General features: G+C 38.3%; 1 protein-coding gene across 4 annotated transcripts; it reads right to left on the minus strand.

Moving 5' to 3' along the window:
* Positions 1–322: 322 nt before the first annotated feature.
* Positions 323–15,635, minus strand: ODR4 (odr-4 GPCR localization factor homolog). Of its 4 annotated transcripts, none has more exons than XM_010172557.1 (13): positions 15,501–15,635; positions 14,938–15,069; positions 14,600–14,695; positions 13,331–13,437; positions 12,591–12,627; positions 12,323–12,463; positions 11,595–11,690; positions 11,042–11,107; positions 9,641–9,769; positions 8,834–8,924; positions 7,022–7,207; positions 1,676–1,768; positions 323–493 (listed from the first exon to the last, which is right to left on the minus strand). In XM_010172557.1, exons 1-13 carry the CDS (start codon positions 15,597–15,599, stop codon positions 426–428), a joined length of 1,341 nt encoding a protein of 446 aa, XP_010170859.1. In that variant the 5' UTR covers positions 15,600–15,635; the 3' UTR covers positions 323–425. The 4 variants fall into 4 exon arrangements, with proteins under 4 accessions (XP_010170859.1, XP_010170858.1, XP_010170862.1 ...); XM_010172556.1 differs by having other exon boundaries at positions 426–493; positions 1,676–1,749; positions 6,985–7,207; positions 15,501–15,599; XM_010172560.1 differs by lacking the exon at positions 14,600–14,695 and having other exon boundaries at positions 426–493; positions 1,676–1,749; positions 6,985–7,207; positions 15,501–15,599.
* Positions 15,636–16,244: the final 609 nt, after the last annotated feature.

A 16,244-nucleotide genomic window follows, 5' to 3' on the forward strand; every position in this document is an offset into this window, starting at 1 on the left:
GAGGTTTATCTTAGCAAAGGAACCCTTAAAGCAAGAATTGTCATACCAGGTAACTACACTAGTCTTACCAATAGCCTGAAGAACACCAGTAGTAGCATTCTGCATTAAAACAGCAAGTAGGAAGAAAATGAAGGTTCGACATTTGTTTAAGGGATCTTTCTAGATAACAATACTATCATTCATTCACACAGAGTGACAGGGTTAGTTTCCTGTACTCTTGATTCTACTTGATATTGAAACCTCATTATTCTACTAGATATAGTAAGCACATGCTGGAACAAGGTAACTGAACCTATCATTACAATAGATATTGCACATCTAACTGGGGGTATTTAGGCAACAATTCTTAATTACTAATATATTAAACCCAGATGTTTCCATCTTGTTACTGGTCAATACTTCCATGAAGCTCCGGTTGCTTGAGTTTAATCACTGAAGTAATTGAAAGAGAAGATCGATGCAAAGACTGCAACAGCAGCTGCTATTACCACACCTAAAATAATAAAGGAAATGCATTCAGTGAGTGGCGAGGGCAGCAGAGTCACCAGCAGCTGGGGCGTGGAGGGCAGGGTCACGCTGAATGAAAAGCAGGAGGGGGAATAGTAAAAGCCATCCCAAAAACTCTCTACCACTGCTAAGCCTAAATCTAAAGCTGCAATATCAGATAACTAAATTATACAAGCTTCACATAACATTTCTAATCAGAGCAGGATCCTTCCAGAAATGACTGCATGCTTCTGTAGTACCTTAGCCACATCTCTGCACTACTGCTTCATTCTAGGCATCACACTAGGAAAAATAACTAAAATTTTAAGCTTTAAGACACAAAAGCTATTAAGTTTTTTTCTTGTCACATCTACTGTGTCAGTCTCTTTGTAGCACAGTGGTCACGCTGCTATTGATTAACAGGCTTGTTACTGATGCAGCTGAGAAGACGCACAAAAACAAAAACACCCGACTGATGATTCAAGGGAAAACATTTTTACAGCCAAAGCAAACACGTATTTACTGGTATTACTCCTCAATCTTCCAGTTACCACGTTTTGTTTCTATGAATTAGTTGCCTAAAGTGTAACTGTATTTTAATATGAGAAGACAGTCAAAGCTCACAGCGGAGAACCATGCTGAGTGCAGACAGATACACGAGAACAGGACAAAGGAGCATCATGGAGAAGCTGTATTTGTAAGAAGAGTTCTGTGGCTGGTTTTCCCCGCATTACTGAGGCTGACAATGAACACCCAAGCCCATAGGTATGTGTCAGCTTTGGAAGCAGGTTAGTGAGTCACTGGGCGATTTATGGGTGCATCCTTGACAAAGTCATTCAGCTGGGTTATTCTTTTTTAAAGTATGGAATTATAGAAGTGGCAGCTCTCCAAAAAAGAAATAAAGCTACACGAGCCTTTTGGATCGACTTGCAGGCTGAACAAATGCAAACGCTGGCTTTGATCCAACAGCAGGCTGTGATTCTCTCTTCCCCAGAAACACCCTGCACCTACAGCACTGAAATGGGGAGTCACTTTAGAAAAGCTGTCGTATTAAGAGTTAGCAGCAGAGATTAAGACTTTTTAAATTGATCTCATCAGTTTACTAACAATGCTGTGGAACCTGGCAGTACTGAAAGGGCCCATGATAGCATCTGGATTGCCATAGCAAGGTCAGGGAAGAGAAACATACCCATGTTTTGTTGAAGTTTCAACAGCAATGTTGCTTTTGTCAGTTGTTTCTGTTGTGTGTCATCCGTGTTGTCAGTAATGGGACAAATATCAACTGCATGGAAATCAAGTGAAGAAATAAATACCAGGTGAAAAGCTAACAGTTGTGGTTTACAGTTGAATTAAAGCAAAAGGCCAAGAACTTCCCATCAACTTCATAAAGAACAGTTATGGCAGAAAAAAAAGTGTTTAGCACCACAGAAATAGTACAGTAGCAATAACATAGCACTAAATTATTCTGTATGGCTGGAAGAGTAAAAATAAAGAGGAAAAATACATTTGGAAAGGAGTTTCACTTCCAGACCTCATTTTCCACACCCTGCTTCCAGGGTGGTTCCATATCCAACCCCCTATATATACATAACCTGGGGACAACCTGACTACTCTGAGAAGGAACCACTACAATGAACCACTAACTAATTTACAAGATCCAAGTTTTCCCTTCAGAGACATTTGTCCAGAGTTCAGGCTACATGCAAAACCCACTGCCACCACAAGAGCAAGCCCAGCATTATTTCCCCACCCAACAGCTATAAATGCTTTTTTCAAAACACAGAAATTTCTTTTTTAGAAGATCTTTTAAAAATACACTTTCAGAGCAGGCATAGAGGACACGTTCCCCTTTGGAACAATTACTAATATCCTTAGACTCTCACCCAGTACGTGAGAGAGCGTGATTATTTCCAGAGTGATGGGATTCAAACCCGTATCTATTTCATAGAATCACAGAATGAATCACAGACTGGTTTGGGTTGGAAGGGACCTTAAAGCTCATCCAGTCCCAACCCCCCTGCCAGCAGCAGGGACACCTTCCACTAGACCAGGTTGCTCAAAGCCTCATCCAACCTGGCCTTCAACACTTCCAGGGAGGAGCAGCCACAGCTTCCCTGGGCAACCTGTTCCAGTGTCTGACCACCCTCACAGTGAAGAACTTCTTCCTAATATCTAATCTAAACCTCCCCTCTTTCAGCTTAAACCCATTTCCCCTTGTTTTGTCACTAACTGCCCTTATGAACAGTCCTTCCCCAGCTTTCTTGTATTTCCTTTCCAAAGACTTCCCTAATTGCTTGGCTATATCCAGCTTGTTAGAGAGGGGAGGAAAAGAAAAAAGGGGATTAATCTGGAGTCCACAAGCTGAACTCGTTCTGAGCTGAGCTTGTTCCCCAGGTCAGTGATGAGGTTACTTGGTGGTGGGCCAAAGGTCCCTGTTCCCAGAATGGTTTGCTAAGGCATCACCAATCAAAAGTTCTGATTACAATTCAGCAGCTGCGACTGCAGACAACTTCTGGACAAGTAAACAATAAGAGAAAGTGTTTGTGCTATTGAAGCGAGACCCTGATGTCTTTGGAAAGAACAGAATCAGCATGCTGAGATAAGAAAAGACAACTAACAGATTGTTTTTATTCAGAAGATAAAGGAGAAAGACCCACAGCAGTGTGAGATAGCAAGCTTTACCACTCCATGCAAAACTGATCGAAATAAAAACAGATCTCCCATTTCCAGATTGTCAATACCTATAAATTACAAATTATACGGTTGGGTAATAAGGCACATCCCTTGTATGATTCATATCAAAATGATTAATGGAAAAGTACTTTCTCTATCATATCATTATCTATGGGGGAAATGTATAATCTAGATGTGTGATCAGAAAGGTTGTTTCTGCCATCTCAGATGAGTCATGTGCATGACTGCCTTCGAAATCTTCTGAAGTCAAACTTGCACAAGACCTGCTGTCACACAAAAGCACTCCAGCTAGACATTTAGGATCTGCCTTTAGCCATTTTTACCCCTGAGCCCACTGACTGTGTAAAGGATGTACTAGCACAGAGCAATTAATAACTGTCCAATATGAAACTTAACAAGATAGCAAAACATATACACATACACACACAGGCATACTTTAAGTATAAACATTGCTTTGAGATCTCTCTGCAAGCTGCACATACATGTAAAGTAAAAATAAGGACACAATATTTCAATACAAACGGTGCTCTTTGGAAGAGCAATTCTCAAATATCTCTGAAGCCCACAATGAGGTTGTAGTTTCATCATTATTTTATCTGTGCAAAGGAAAACACTCTCACCTGCCTAAAATATGAGCAGAAATCTTCAACTAGAGTAAGTGAATTACTAGTTGTTGCCAGACAGCTTTGGCAGCAAGTAGTTTACGTAGCACATTCAGAGCACCACATTCTCTCCAAACTACTTCAGAGTTTTCAGCTCCCTAAGATAACATATCCCTTGTGGAGAAGCCGACCACATTTCTTGGGTCACCTTTGAAGTGTAGATCCAGAAGGTTTCTTTCTGCTTTAGTTTTGATGAGCAAGTAGGCTAGTTTGTGCCCTCTAACTTTATGTCACTTTGCACCTTCATATGAACTGCTGCATTTTTCTGAAGGCAGCTTTTGAAGCTGCACATCAAGGCAGCAGCGCTCGCTTGCTCAGAGGGGGAAGAATTAAAAAAATAGAAAAGAAAGAAAAAAAAGAAAGAAACACCCTTGAGCTACTGAGTTACCAAAGGCATTTATGCCATCAAGTCATGGCAGACTTGCATCTGAAGCAGCTGATCACACAAAGAGTTTCCAAAAGCAGACGCTTTCCAGTACCAACTATATGAATCCTTAATTCTTCATTAATTCTTCAATTTGCTAACGAAGATAGGGAAGTGATTACCACTACTGAAGTCTTATTTATGCTTATCCACTCAGGGTATTTAACACGCTACCCTCACCCCCTGCACCAAGGGGGAGTGGGGATTTAGTAAAGCCAATCATAAAAGCAGAGCTTTCAACTGCTTGTATTAAAGCTCTAAATACCTTGAAACTACAGTGTTAGCGCTATTTATAGCTTTCAATTATCAAAAGGTCAGTTTTTACTTTCTATTTGCCATGTAACAATTTTAAAGCATGACCCAGTAGTGACCTCACTGGAGAGCTGGACAAGGAATCAAGAGAATAAAACTGCAGGAGACAGCAGCAGAGGCTGTAACAAGTAAGCACATAAAACTGACTCTCAAAATGCCTTTATTTCTTATGTTTTGACTAAAAGCTGCTTAAAAATAGATCTTTTGGCTATAGTTATTAGAGCCTCCTCTTCTCAAGTGTAAAGAGCAACCAAAAAAACAAAAAAGAAACTATTTTAAAAGCCTGCTCATGTGCTTGAATTTTAAACAATGATTTTTATCAGCAAACTTTTCCCAGAACTTCACTATGGAGAGCATTTCTAGTTAATTCAAGGTTGCTGCCTAAAACCACAGGAATTTTGTTACAAACAGAAAAGTTGATGTCAAAATTCACTACAAACCAATTTTGATACCAGTACTGAATATTGACTATTAGTAATAAAGATAGCACCAAGCTTTGAGAAATAACAAATGCTGCCCAAATTGGAACGATGCGTTAAAAAAGCCTTTACACAGGGAAACCTCAAACTCTCATATCTCACAAAAACATGTTTACAGCAATACTCAAGACACTTCATACCAAAGTCCCAATAAAATCCAAATTGCAAAATGAATGCTTTTTCTCACAACACAGAGTGCTTTTCTTACACGGTTAAGAGGTCTCATTTCTAAAACAGCCTTCCTGACCTTAATAAAAGCGCGTAAATAGCGTGGGATTTTAACAAACCACAAGTTAATAATGTTGGAATTACTGGAATCGAAAAGCGTTGTGCTGATAGCACTATTATGATCACTGCTATTAACAGAAGTCACTCTACAGACAAATTTTATAATGTTCACTAAGACAAGGCCAGTCTCTCAGTTTGTTCTGAAATCCTTTGTACATTCTTCCCTCTCCTCTGCTATGCACCTACTTTAATTTATTTAAAAATAATTTTATTTTTTTTTTTTAAAGAAAAATAAATCCCACACACCTAACTCTACAATCAGCAAGTTACAAGAACACACAAACTCATTTTGTGGGCTCCCAGAAGGTCATTTCACACGTATTATTGGCTTCAATTCTTTGTGATGCATTTGCTGTTAGTCTCATCGTGCTTTCTTCCCACCTCCGGTTCATACATCCTTACATAAGCAACCAAGCTAAACTGAATCACCTCCTCTCTCCCTTGCTACAACAATATTAATTTCATTAAAGCTCGGTAATAATTAGCTTTAAGATGATTAAAGTTACTCTTATAATGCAAGAGAGATTTTTATGGGCTTTCCTGTTTTTCTCGAGGTTCTGGAGCTGTGTACATCTTTCACTTCTCAAGATAATGAGTCAGATTCACAGCTAACAGGTTCAGTTAAAGCCCGGGGGGAAACTGATTAATTTAGACAGAGAATTTATGGTTAGCTCTGAAATTAAGAAACTAAAAAAACTCCCCAAGTAAACAAGTAGTTCAAGAAGAATATCAGTAATTGCAGTTCACCCTCCACAGCATGGCTACATTTCACATTTTTTGTCCCTAAATACCAAAATCAAAAAGTATTCACAGTCCTTACCTGAGAATTAGTGTTATTTTTATAAAATTTAAAATATAAAACTGTAGCCTGCAGCTCATATTCACATTGATAGGGAAAAAAAGGGGAGAAAATAAACATCTTCCAGAAGATCACAGGAAGTATTATTAGATGTGTTTCATTCATTATTAGATGATTTGACTCCTACATTGAAATTAAAGTTGCATAGGAAAAAACAAACCAAAACAGGAAACAATAAAACCAGAAATGTTCAGAAAAAGGAAGCCGAGGACTAGATTAGAGCCAAATATCTGTATTAAAAGGAATATAATGGTTTCATAATCAGATGATAAACTTATAAGGCATTCAGTAGAAAATGGAAAGCTCTCTCAATTTCCTTTCCATTTCAGGTAAATCACAAAACTTCAGTTTTGGGCACTGCATTTGATACATAAATTATACTAATGAGAATAAAGAGAGGTATTTTTTATTTTTGAAAAAGTCAGGTTTTAGCATGAGAACTTCCTGAAAGACACATTAGACTACATATATATTTTTTGCTAATAGCATTTTAAAAGTATTTTCTAGTTATTTAGTGAAAAAACAGTAGATTTTACTACAGCACTCAACTTCTTATTCTAATTTACTCTAAGTAGTATGAGAACTACTCAGCTCGAAAAAAGCTGAACTACTAAAAATGTAACCAGACTATAAAGCTTTGCAGGTTTTTCTTCAGCTCATTTGCCAGTATAATAGGATCACCGCTGATTCACGTGCAGAGTCACGTATGCAAACCTTGTTTAACTGTGTATTTATGGATGAACCTGGCCCATGCCATTAGCCAGCATTTTGGTGAGCCATGCTGCAGCCTGCCCTGGTGCCCAGATACCATATTTACCTGTGTTTGGTTCCTCTGCTACATGGATATCTTCAGCTCGCACAGATTGATCCAACATCTCAACAAAACGTTCCTGAATTTCTCCAGCGGCCTCATCGCCAAACTTATAATCACTGAGCATCACATTGGATCCAGCAACAGGGATAAACAGTCTTTGAGGCAAGACATGATATTCCCTCTGAAAATCTAAAAGAAGAGGGAAAAATACCATCCAAATGAAAGCCTTGTCAGTTATGATAAGGTTCCTTGTTAATCTCTGACTACAAGATAAAGCTACTGCAAAAGAACTGCTCAAGGTTTCCATGTAAAAACCCTGTTTTCAGGCACAGCTTGTTTAGTTGTTACTGTTTCGTGAAAGTTTGGGCTGCTATTATATTGATTTATGTTCTACTGATTTATGTTCTTACAACAGTCTCTCCAGAAATACCCAAGACACCTCCAAAACAGACCATAAAATATTAAACAGACCTTTTTTCATGTTTAGAATGACTAGCAAAAGAACTCTGGGAAAGACTGCAGATAAGAGCCTACACAGAGCAGCGTGTAAGTTCAACACCACAACAGACTGCAAACACTTGGCAGCTTTATGCCACACTTAAAGCCACAAAGCACGGGTGCCACCTAAAGAGGAAACTGAAAACTGCAAAAAAGCTTTGTGCAGGCTGGATAAAGCTGGCTAGCACCAAAACAGACCACATTACCCTCAAGGAAATGGTAACTCTGAGCATTAAATGTTTTTCCTTACACAATCCACCTGTTTCCAGCTCTTTTTTATTTTTTTTAATAGAATCGCTACCAAAAATAGTATCTTTTAAAAGGTTTTCCTTTATGTAAGATCTTGAAATGAATATTTCATTTAACTAATAATATTTGGTTTAAAAAAACCCCAAAACTCAACACAACACGAAGAAGATATAACTTGATACCACTGCACTGACTCAAGGAAGTTTAAAGAATCTCCCAGCATGAGCTGGGAGATCTGGTCTCAGCATATAACCCCTTTAGTTTTTAATATAATCATCACAGTTTTATTTTCATTAGATCAATGCCCATTGTGTTCTGGTCACTGCATGGGGCTCTTAAATTCAAGCTCATGCAATCCACCAGTTCTTCAGGGTGCTGAAATAAGATCTGCTTCTTTAAAAGACACAAAGCCTGTAAAATAAGTATTTGAGGAAGAGAAATAAGTACAGAGGGCAGAGACAACACAAATGATATCTTTGTGCAGTTAGTTTAAAAAAAAATAATCAATCAGGATACTTCTTCACATCATGATCACCACATAAAATGCCAGATTTCATTTAATGGAGATGAACTATTGAATTTCAGAGCTCAGGTCCACTATCATTCGTAACACAGTGATATAAAAACATGGAAGGCCAAATCCAGGTGGTTCTTTCAATCCTAACAAGTTTTAGCATACTTCAATATTAACAGGGATATCATACAGTGATTAAAAAAAGAAAGAATTTAAAATGTGCAAGTTACAGTTAGAAATTCTGTGGCAGGAATTTCAACTACAGAATTTTTAAAATTACTACATTTCTGATCAGTAAGAAAGAAGCTGGAATTGCATTTTGTGGTCGTGAGAACTGAATACAAACTTGGTGAGAAAGCTGTAATGTCAAAGAACATATCTGAACTTGACAAGAATTCTCCAGCTTTAAGAAAAAGTCAAGGCTGCCAAACAGAAATTGTGCTATTTGCTTTTTATTCTGCTCTAACCATACTGGAACTTCAGTTCACCAGCAGAATTTACTACAGCAACCAAAATTCACTGCAAATGCAAGGTTATTGTTTTATAATTCCTACTTTTTTTGTGAGGTCCTTCATTTATAATCAGATCTTCAAACAGTATTTCACACCGATCACTCAATGTGTTTATTATGTCTCTTTTCAAAGCCTGCAAGGACAAAGCAAAAACATCAGTAACATAAAAGCCCTTTGCAAAGCTTTTGACTTAGTAAGAAACAACTAAGAAGTCTGTCATCAGTTTAACCCCTGTTGAAAGAACAGTTTTTCCCAGAGAACTTTAAAAAGTCTAATAAAGAGAAGCCAACATCAAAAGAATTAAAATTAAAAAAAATCCCTACAAAACAAAAATTAAAAGCTGAGGAAAACGTTAGTATTGTTAGAGTAAGAACTGACAACTTTACACATTACCATTAAAAACAAAAATAATCACAAGGCACTGACTCAAAAAGTGGAAAAAAACCCATAATCACTGAACAAGTAAATCTGTATTTTCCCTCTACACATACAAAAATATAGTCTGTATATATACCCTTTTCTTAAGAAAATTCTTCAAAGCCCAAATCTTTGCCCAAATTATCATTTTGATGATAATATTTTTGATCATAATTATCATTTTGATAATTTGGGCAAAGATTCACCAGAGAACAGAAAGATTCACCAGAGAACAGCCTGCCAGAAATGAAAAAGGAATTGAACCATCACATATGCACACAGATGGTTTCTAAAACAAACCCTGCGTTCAAGGGGATGAACATTTCGACCCCAGTTTAGACCACGGCATTTTGGCAAAGAAAAACCAGTATGACAAATTTCACCTATTTCAGAAAGACGTTTCTGATGAACTAACAACCTTTCCATCACTACCTGAACAGCTTCTTTAACTTTTGGCTTGTTGTTATGCACGTAAGCTCTGCATTTCACAGCACCTTTGAGGTTTATGGAACCACTGCAGACCTGGACTGTAGCTGTTGATCTAGGACTTGAACCCCGGGACTGAAAAAGAAACACCTTTCAGTTTTATCTTGTTACCAAGGCACTTGCAGCATGAGTAACAAAAAGCAGAACCAAGAAAATTAATAGCATACCTGAAGATACATATAACCTGATTTTACCTCACAATTCAGACCTGTATTTGTTTGTTTGTTTTGTTAGTTAAGAGTGAAAATCTCTCTCCTTTGCCATTTAAATATTAATGTCTGCAAGACTTTGAAAACTTTCCAGGCAAGTGGCTTGTGGCTAATACTAGCCTGCAATCTAGAAATCTTTTTATTTTTTTTAAACAATTAAGTTTGCATATTTACTACATAGTCAGCATAACCTACAGTATCCAGAGTCACCCCATCAGCCAGTAAATTATAAATGTCACATTTAGAACTGTACTGATATTTGTTGCCTAGAAACATTCCCCCTAAGTACCAAAACAATGAGTGTGCTGTATGAAGCACTCGAAGACAACACCTGGAAACAGGGGAATGCACAACTTCCACAAGAACTGCGTGAACTCCTTCTGACAAAATAAAAAGCTTTCCTTTCCCTGACGCAGTTAACCTCTGGAAAAAGGTAACAACAGAAGCTGAGATACTCATCAAGTCTTTAAAATGGCATTTTAAACATCTCTAAAAGTTTTGCTACACATAAAATCAGAGAAACCAGGAAACACCTGGCAAAACAGGATGGCCTGTGCTGTGCGAGAAGCCTACAGAACAACAGGACCTAGACTGGGGCAGCTAATTCAGGGTTCAAGTCAGCAGAACCTCTGGGAGAGAAGAAACTCCTGACACAGACCTGACAGCTTCAGATTATGATTCATCTTACGGGATCTGTACTTTAATCCCAAACTAGTGACTGAGCTTCTGACGAAAGCGTTTGAGTACACGTCCATAGCCAGCCACAGCAACTGAAGCACGGGGGTGACTCTGAACTTCAGAACATGCAAAGTCACCTTGAAATCAACGTACACAGGTATGTACAGGTATCCTACCATCAAATGAATCCATTTGCAGGATTTCATTTCTATAACCAGCGTTTCAAATTTTCCTTGCAGTTGTACTGTGCAATTCTTGGACAACGTGGTTATCACAGCACGAGAATTTCTAAAGACATGAAATATGCAGATCTGTCCACAGTTTCACAGTCAATATCCACAGGGGAACAGTCTTAGGACAAAGTAAATTGGATTTCCAGACAATACTTTAGAATGTTCTTTTATTTTTATTCTATTTTATAAGGTAACAGCTCCCACTTTACAAACCACTAAACACTTACCAGCTGTGTCAGAACTTTGACATCAGAAAACTGAGCACTGGATTGAATATTTCCTCTTAACTTTTTCTGAAGGGGAAAAAATATTCTGTGTCATGAAACAGGAAGAAAAAATCTCCCCAAATCAAAATCTCCTCAGTACAGTATAAAATGTGCCCTATTTTTTAGCTTTTAAGAGAGAAAAACAGCACCTAGAAAATAGCCATGAGAATATAATTATAAAACTAAAAGGAGAGATTAATTCATCAGCCAAACAATGTTTCTACTCTTTGTTAAACATATAGGTAGGTCTTAGAAATCTCATTGCCTACATTCACACCCTGTTCTTTAATGAGGAGAGAGCATGTAGGACAGTGTTTAGTCAGGCGTAGCATGTAATTGTGTTTGCATTGCCAGAGGAAGAGGCAATGTGCAGCACTGCAGATGGGAACACAGCAGTCCTGCTTGTTAGTTACCTGAAACAGGCTGATTAGATCGATGAACATTGTACAGAAGACATCTCAGCCAATGCTTTATCACACTGGAGGATCTAACTGCACATCTGTTCTGTACTCACCTGCCCTTCCAGCAGTTCTGTACCATCATCTTTAACTTCTCCATTGATCAGAAAAACACTGTCTTCTATTTGTTTTGACCATCGATTTAATCCATTCTTTTAAAAAGTGAAAACACAAAAAAACTTGTAAGAGGAAAGAGAATTTCACTAAAGAGTTGGACAGTGTAATGCTGAAAATTACAGAAAAGACATGTGCCAACAGTTACTCCAAGAGAGTTTTAAAGCTTATGAAAAATCTGTCCATATGTCTTTCCGAAGCTAAATCTTAAAACCAACATGTTGAGAATATATCCACTACGAAACAAGTATTTCAAAGTATTTAAGTGCTAGCTCAGGGATTTTATTTTTGTAGAGAAGGATGCAGCCTACTGAAAGCCAATTCATATTCAAAGCACCCCATACCCCTGGTCTAATGGGTTTCAACCTTTCACAAGGTGAAGCAGAAGATACTTTAGTTGGAATAACCACTACAATTGCTAAATAATTTGGAGCAAAGGAAACTTGCCAACACTAAGCACAGCAGAAGAAAAGCTATCTTCATGTTTTATAAAATGAAGGACTCACAGTAACTTCAAATTAAATTTAAAAGAGGAACAACTGACAAACATTCCCTGCTGATTAGTCCTCCTCCTCTACTCACACCATGAAAATCTCTCTCTCTCATTTAATTTTCAACAGAAAAAATAGTGTAGGGACCAACTAGACAACTGGTGCAGCTGGTTAGTTACCTTGGTATTCTTCTCCAAGTCATGGTTCGGTGAAGTAGCAAGAAGTGGAATGTGAATATTAACATTTACCGTGCAGCCCAAAGCTAACCAGGAAGCAGACAGAGCACTCTGGTATTTCCAATCTGCTGGTTTAGCTGAACTCTGAGAGGAGAAACAAGCAATAAAGCATCCATATGAAACACTGCATAACTAATGGAGATTTATTTTTTTTTTAAACATTATTTGTCATGCTTTAAAAGCTGCGTATGACAGAGGATGATGAGCTCACCTTTGGATCTTGTACATCATAGGTTCGGCAAACTACTCTTTGCTACTTAAAGAAAAAGATCCAGTGAAAAGCAAAACAAACCAAGTAAGAACAATTCACAAGGAACTCTGCCCTTTACTTCTTTGTTAAGCTCATTTATGCTCTGAACAAAGTTCTCACCTTTCATTAGTGAAAAGTGGAAAAAGATTTGACTGCAAACTTCAACTACCACAGCAATGCTGTCCCATCTCTTACAAATACATTACAGCCAAAAGGTATTCACAGGGAGAACAAGCAAAGCACCGATTTGTCCTCATCTCTCTCAGCTCTCCAAGGAAAAGCCTCGCCTTCTCTCCTTCTATTACCTCATTATCAACAGACCCAGCATTCCTCTGCAGCACTGGCACAGATGCCACGTGCCCGCTACTTCCCCACCTCCATGTGAGTATCACTGCTAACAGCCACCTCAAGAAGTTACACAGTATTTCAGATTGTTTCCTGTGCAAATCAACACTGACTGGGGAAGGCAGAATTTGATGCCACCACACACACAAACCCAACAGTAAGAAATTTCAGATGGAAATTTTGCCAGGGTAAGAGGATCAACAGTCTTACTCATGGCTAATCAGAAAACTGATTATTTCAACTTACTGATCTATGCCCATCTGAACTCAAACAACTTTCCTCTCCCAACTCACCATTTAGTCAAAAATAACTAGAGAAACAAGTCCCAATCAATAAACCTTGCTCATAAAGGATACTTCTTTGTAGCAGAACAAATTTGAAGAGCTGCTCTGTCTGACACCTCCTCCTCAGTGGGTTTCCAGAGCCTTCTTTTAGTCAAGGACTTTTCCACTGAGAAGATTAGCTAAGGATGAAAAAAGTATTATGAATTTTTCCACAAAAATAATGCACTATAATTTTGGGAAAATAGTCTTGCACTAAAAGTTCTAAGTCGAAGTGTTGTCCTAATTAAGTATAAACAGGAAATACAGCTTACATGTCACCAAAGTGTCATGTTAAAAGAGCATTCAACAAAGATTCACAGGCACTACTCCAAAGCTAGAGCTGCTTGTGAAATCTTAATTCAGGTTCCTTATAAACTGAACCAAGTAACATACGGCCACATACTCAGTCTCTGTGCTTTTCTCCCTACAAAAATATCACAGCTCAATGCCTATCAGCTGAGGATCTGGAAGGACAGCTGTGCAAAACAGCTACTAATTAAAAATAAACAAAAACAAAAAACAACCAACAGAACACCCAGAGCAAATTTTAATTCAGGAAACACTGGTCACCTGGACACAGTTCACCTTTTTGTTGTTGGCTACTAGTTTCAGCAATCACAACTGAGATGTGGTTGCACTGCACTGCTAAAACTGAATCTTGGACCTTAAGGTTCAAAACATACTCATGTTTCAATCATTTGTCATGCTTACCTTATTAAAATTATTAAATGAACCTACTTCTACAGAACAGAAACTAAATGTGGCATGAGATGCCCCAATATTGTAACAAAATGCATTTTAAGTCTACCAGACTTTCTAAGTACTTTTAAAATATAACCCCTCACACCTAAGTAAATTCTATACAAGATACTCCTTTTAAAGGAATCAGAACTGCAGATATTTCACTATTGTAAACATCTCTAATCTGAACAACTCATTCAGGTAAGAAAAGCTAACGTGCTACCACTACTAACAATTGTGGCACAAGCATTGGGCTTAATATAAACCTTGAAGATGTTTTCTTTAAGCTAGAATGTCCACTTTCAGTAAATCCAGTCAGATTTGCTATTGCAGTAACAAAACATCACAAGAAACAGAAAGTGAGCAAATACAAGCTGTGGTACAGTCCCACAGGACAGTGACTCCTGAGGTTTCAGCTGCAAAATCATACGTCAAACCAGAACATTTGTGCTTTTAGAAATAAAGCAACAAACCAACCATACATACTCAAGACAACAACAGAAAATTGTCCAGCTACACACCTAAAGATATTGCTGTCTTTCCACCAGGAAGGACACTCACCTTGCGCAAAGCATTTTGACTATCTTTTAACAGTTCTGGAGTTGCAATAATAAATACACCAAGAACCAATAAGCCTCCAGGAAGCATTCTAGAAACCTGAAAAGTAGAAATGAACAGGTATTAATAGGAATCGGAGATCTAGCAACCAGGTAACTTGATAGATCACAAATTTCTAACAGGACAAGTAGGCATTAGGAGCAGAAATGAAACAAGCAAGACTGTAAGGTTCTTCTACTTTGAGAAAAAGATTTGAGATCACAGAAACAATGAGACAGTTTTTGTAAGTCTCATTTCCTTTCTGTTCCTCCCACCCCCTTCAGTCACTCGTACTGTTCTACCTGACTGGCATGCGTAGTTATCCATTCTTCATCAATGGATGCCAGCTTTGAAGGAATTATGTTGTCTTCCTTCTGCTCCTCCTTTGGAGGCGTCCGAACAGCACGAATTACGTAGTCTCTTTGCGTGGAACACTTTCAAAAACATCAATATAAGCAAATATACCATGAAGTTGGTATCAAGTCTGAGAATATACCGTGTAGTACAGCAACTGTAAGGTCTGCTTTACAGAAGGCATCGTTAAACTCTATAGTAACGTCACAAAAATAATTCCTTCATGAATTTGCCTTTGCCCTAAAGCCTTATTTAGTGATAAGTTTTATCTTTAAGATTTTCATTTCTCTTCTGTGTGTTACATCTTTCGCAAAACAATATTAAAACACTTGAGCAGTTGGTTGACACTGCCAACCCTTCACAGAAGTCCCTTCTGGTCACATCACCACCCTCCCGCAAAACACAAGCTCAATGTGATGTTTAATGGACTTATTATCTCAGACTGGGGCCAAGGGGGTTTTCCCCTGTTAACGTGAATGAACGGGGCAGACTTCAAACATTTCACACTTACCTGCCCTATTAACAGGCCAGTGACATACGGCTTGAATTTTGTGCTGAGGTCTGAAAGATACTGGCCAATGGCTTCCTCAACAAAGTAAGTTCTACCCATTGTTGCAGGTTTAAAACAAAGTCATCTAGTTTAAACCTGCAAAACAAATCATGTATAAAGCTAAAGACAAGATATATACTAGACCAGTTACATTAAAATAAGAGTCTCACACAAAGATCCTGAACACATTAATACTTTATCTGGCAACAAAGGTTAGCTAAGTAGCTTTATGATCTTCAAGTTTGTTTTTTTAAATGCAAAACATAACTGTCTATACTAGAGGAAGAAATATGTGACCCTTATTTGAAAGGAAACTATTTTAAACACCTGCCACTGCAATGACATGGCAAGTTACGCTCGGAAAAATATGCCTCTAAGCAAGAATTTCTTGCTGCATCACGTTTCATCAGAGGCCAGGATGTAAAGTGTGCATTTTTGCATTCACATTCTTCTCTGAAGGACTCGCTAAATTCCACATTTGCACTTAAACATGCCGTGCACAATTTTCATTCCAATTCCTAAGGCATTCAAAGCATCTGTGGACTATCGCAGAGGCCACCGGCACAGCAGCCACAGGAGCCCAGAGCCCAGGACATGGGCACGGCCGCAGACCCTCCTCCCGCCCGGGCCGACCTCTTCTGGAAACGGCTTCGCGCACCGAGGCCCCTTCACAACAGCGAACTAAGGCAGCGCCGAAGCCAAGGA

This window comes from Antrostomus carolinensis, unplaced genomic scaffold (assembly GCF_000700745.2).
Source record: "Antrostomus carolinensis isolate BGI_N321 unplaced genomic scaffold, ASM70074v2 scaffold7997, whole genome shotgun sequence".
Taxonomy (NCBI): Eukaryota; Metazoa; Chordata; class Aves; order Caprimulgiformes; family Caprimulgidae; genus Antrostomus; species Antrostomus carolinensis.

Coding starts and splice junctions, on each gene's coding strand:
- ODR4 (XM_010172556.1), bottom strand. CDS start 15,599: ATGGGTAGAACTTACTTTGTTGAGGAAGCCATTGGCCAGTATCTTTCA. Junction 15,070..15,500: donor CTGGCCTGTTAATAGGGCAG/GTAAGTGTGAAA, acceptor TGTTTTTGAAAG/TGTTCCACGCAAAGAGACTA. Junction 7,208..8,833: donor TGAAGGACCTCACAAAAAAA/GTAGGAATTATA, acceptor CTCTTCTTTTAG/ATTTTCAGAGGGAATATCAT.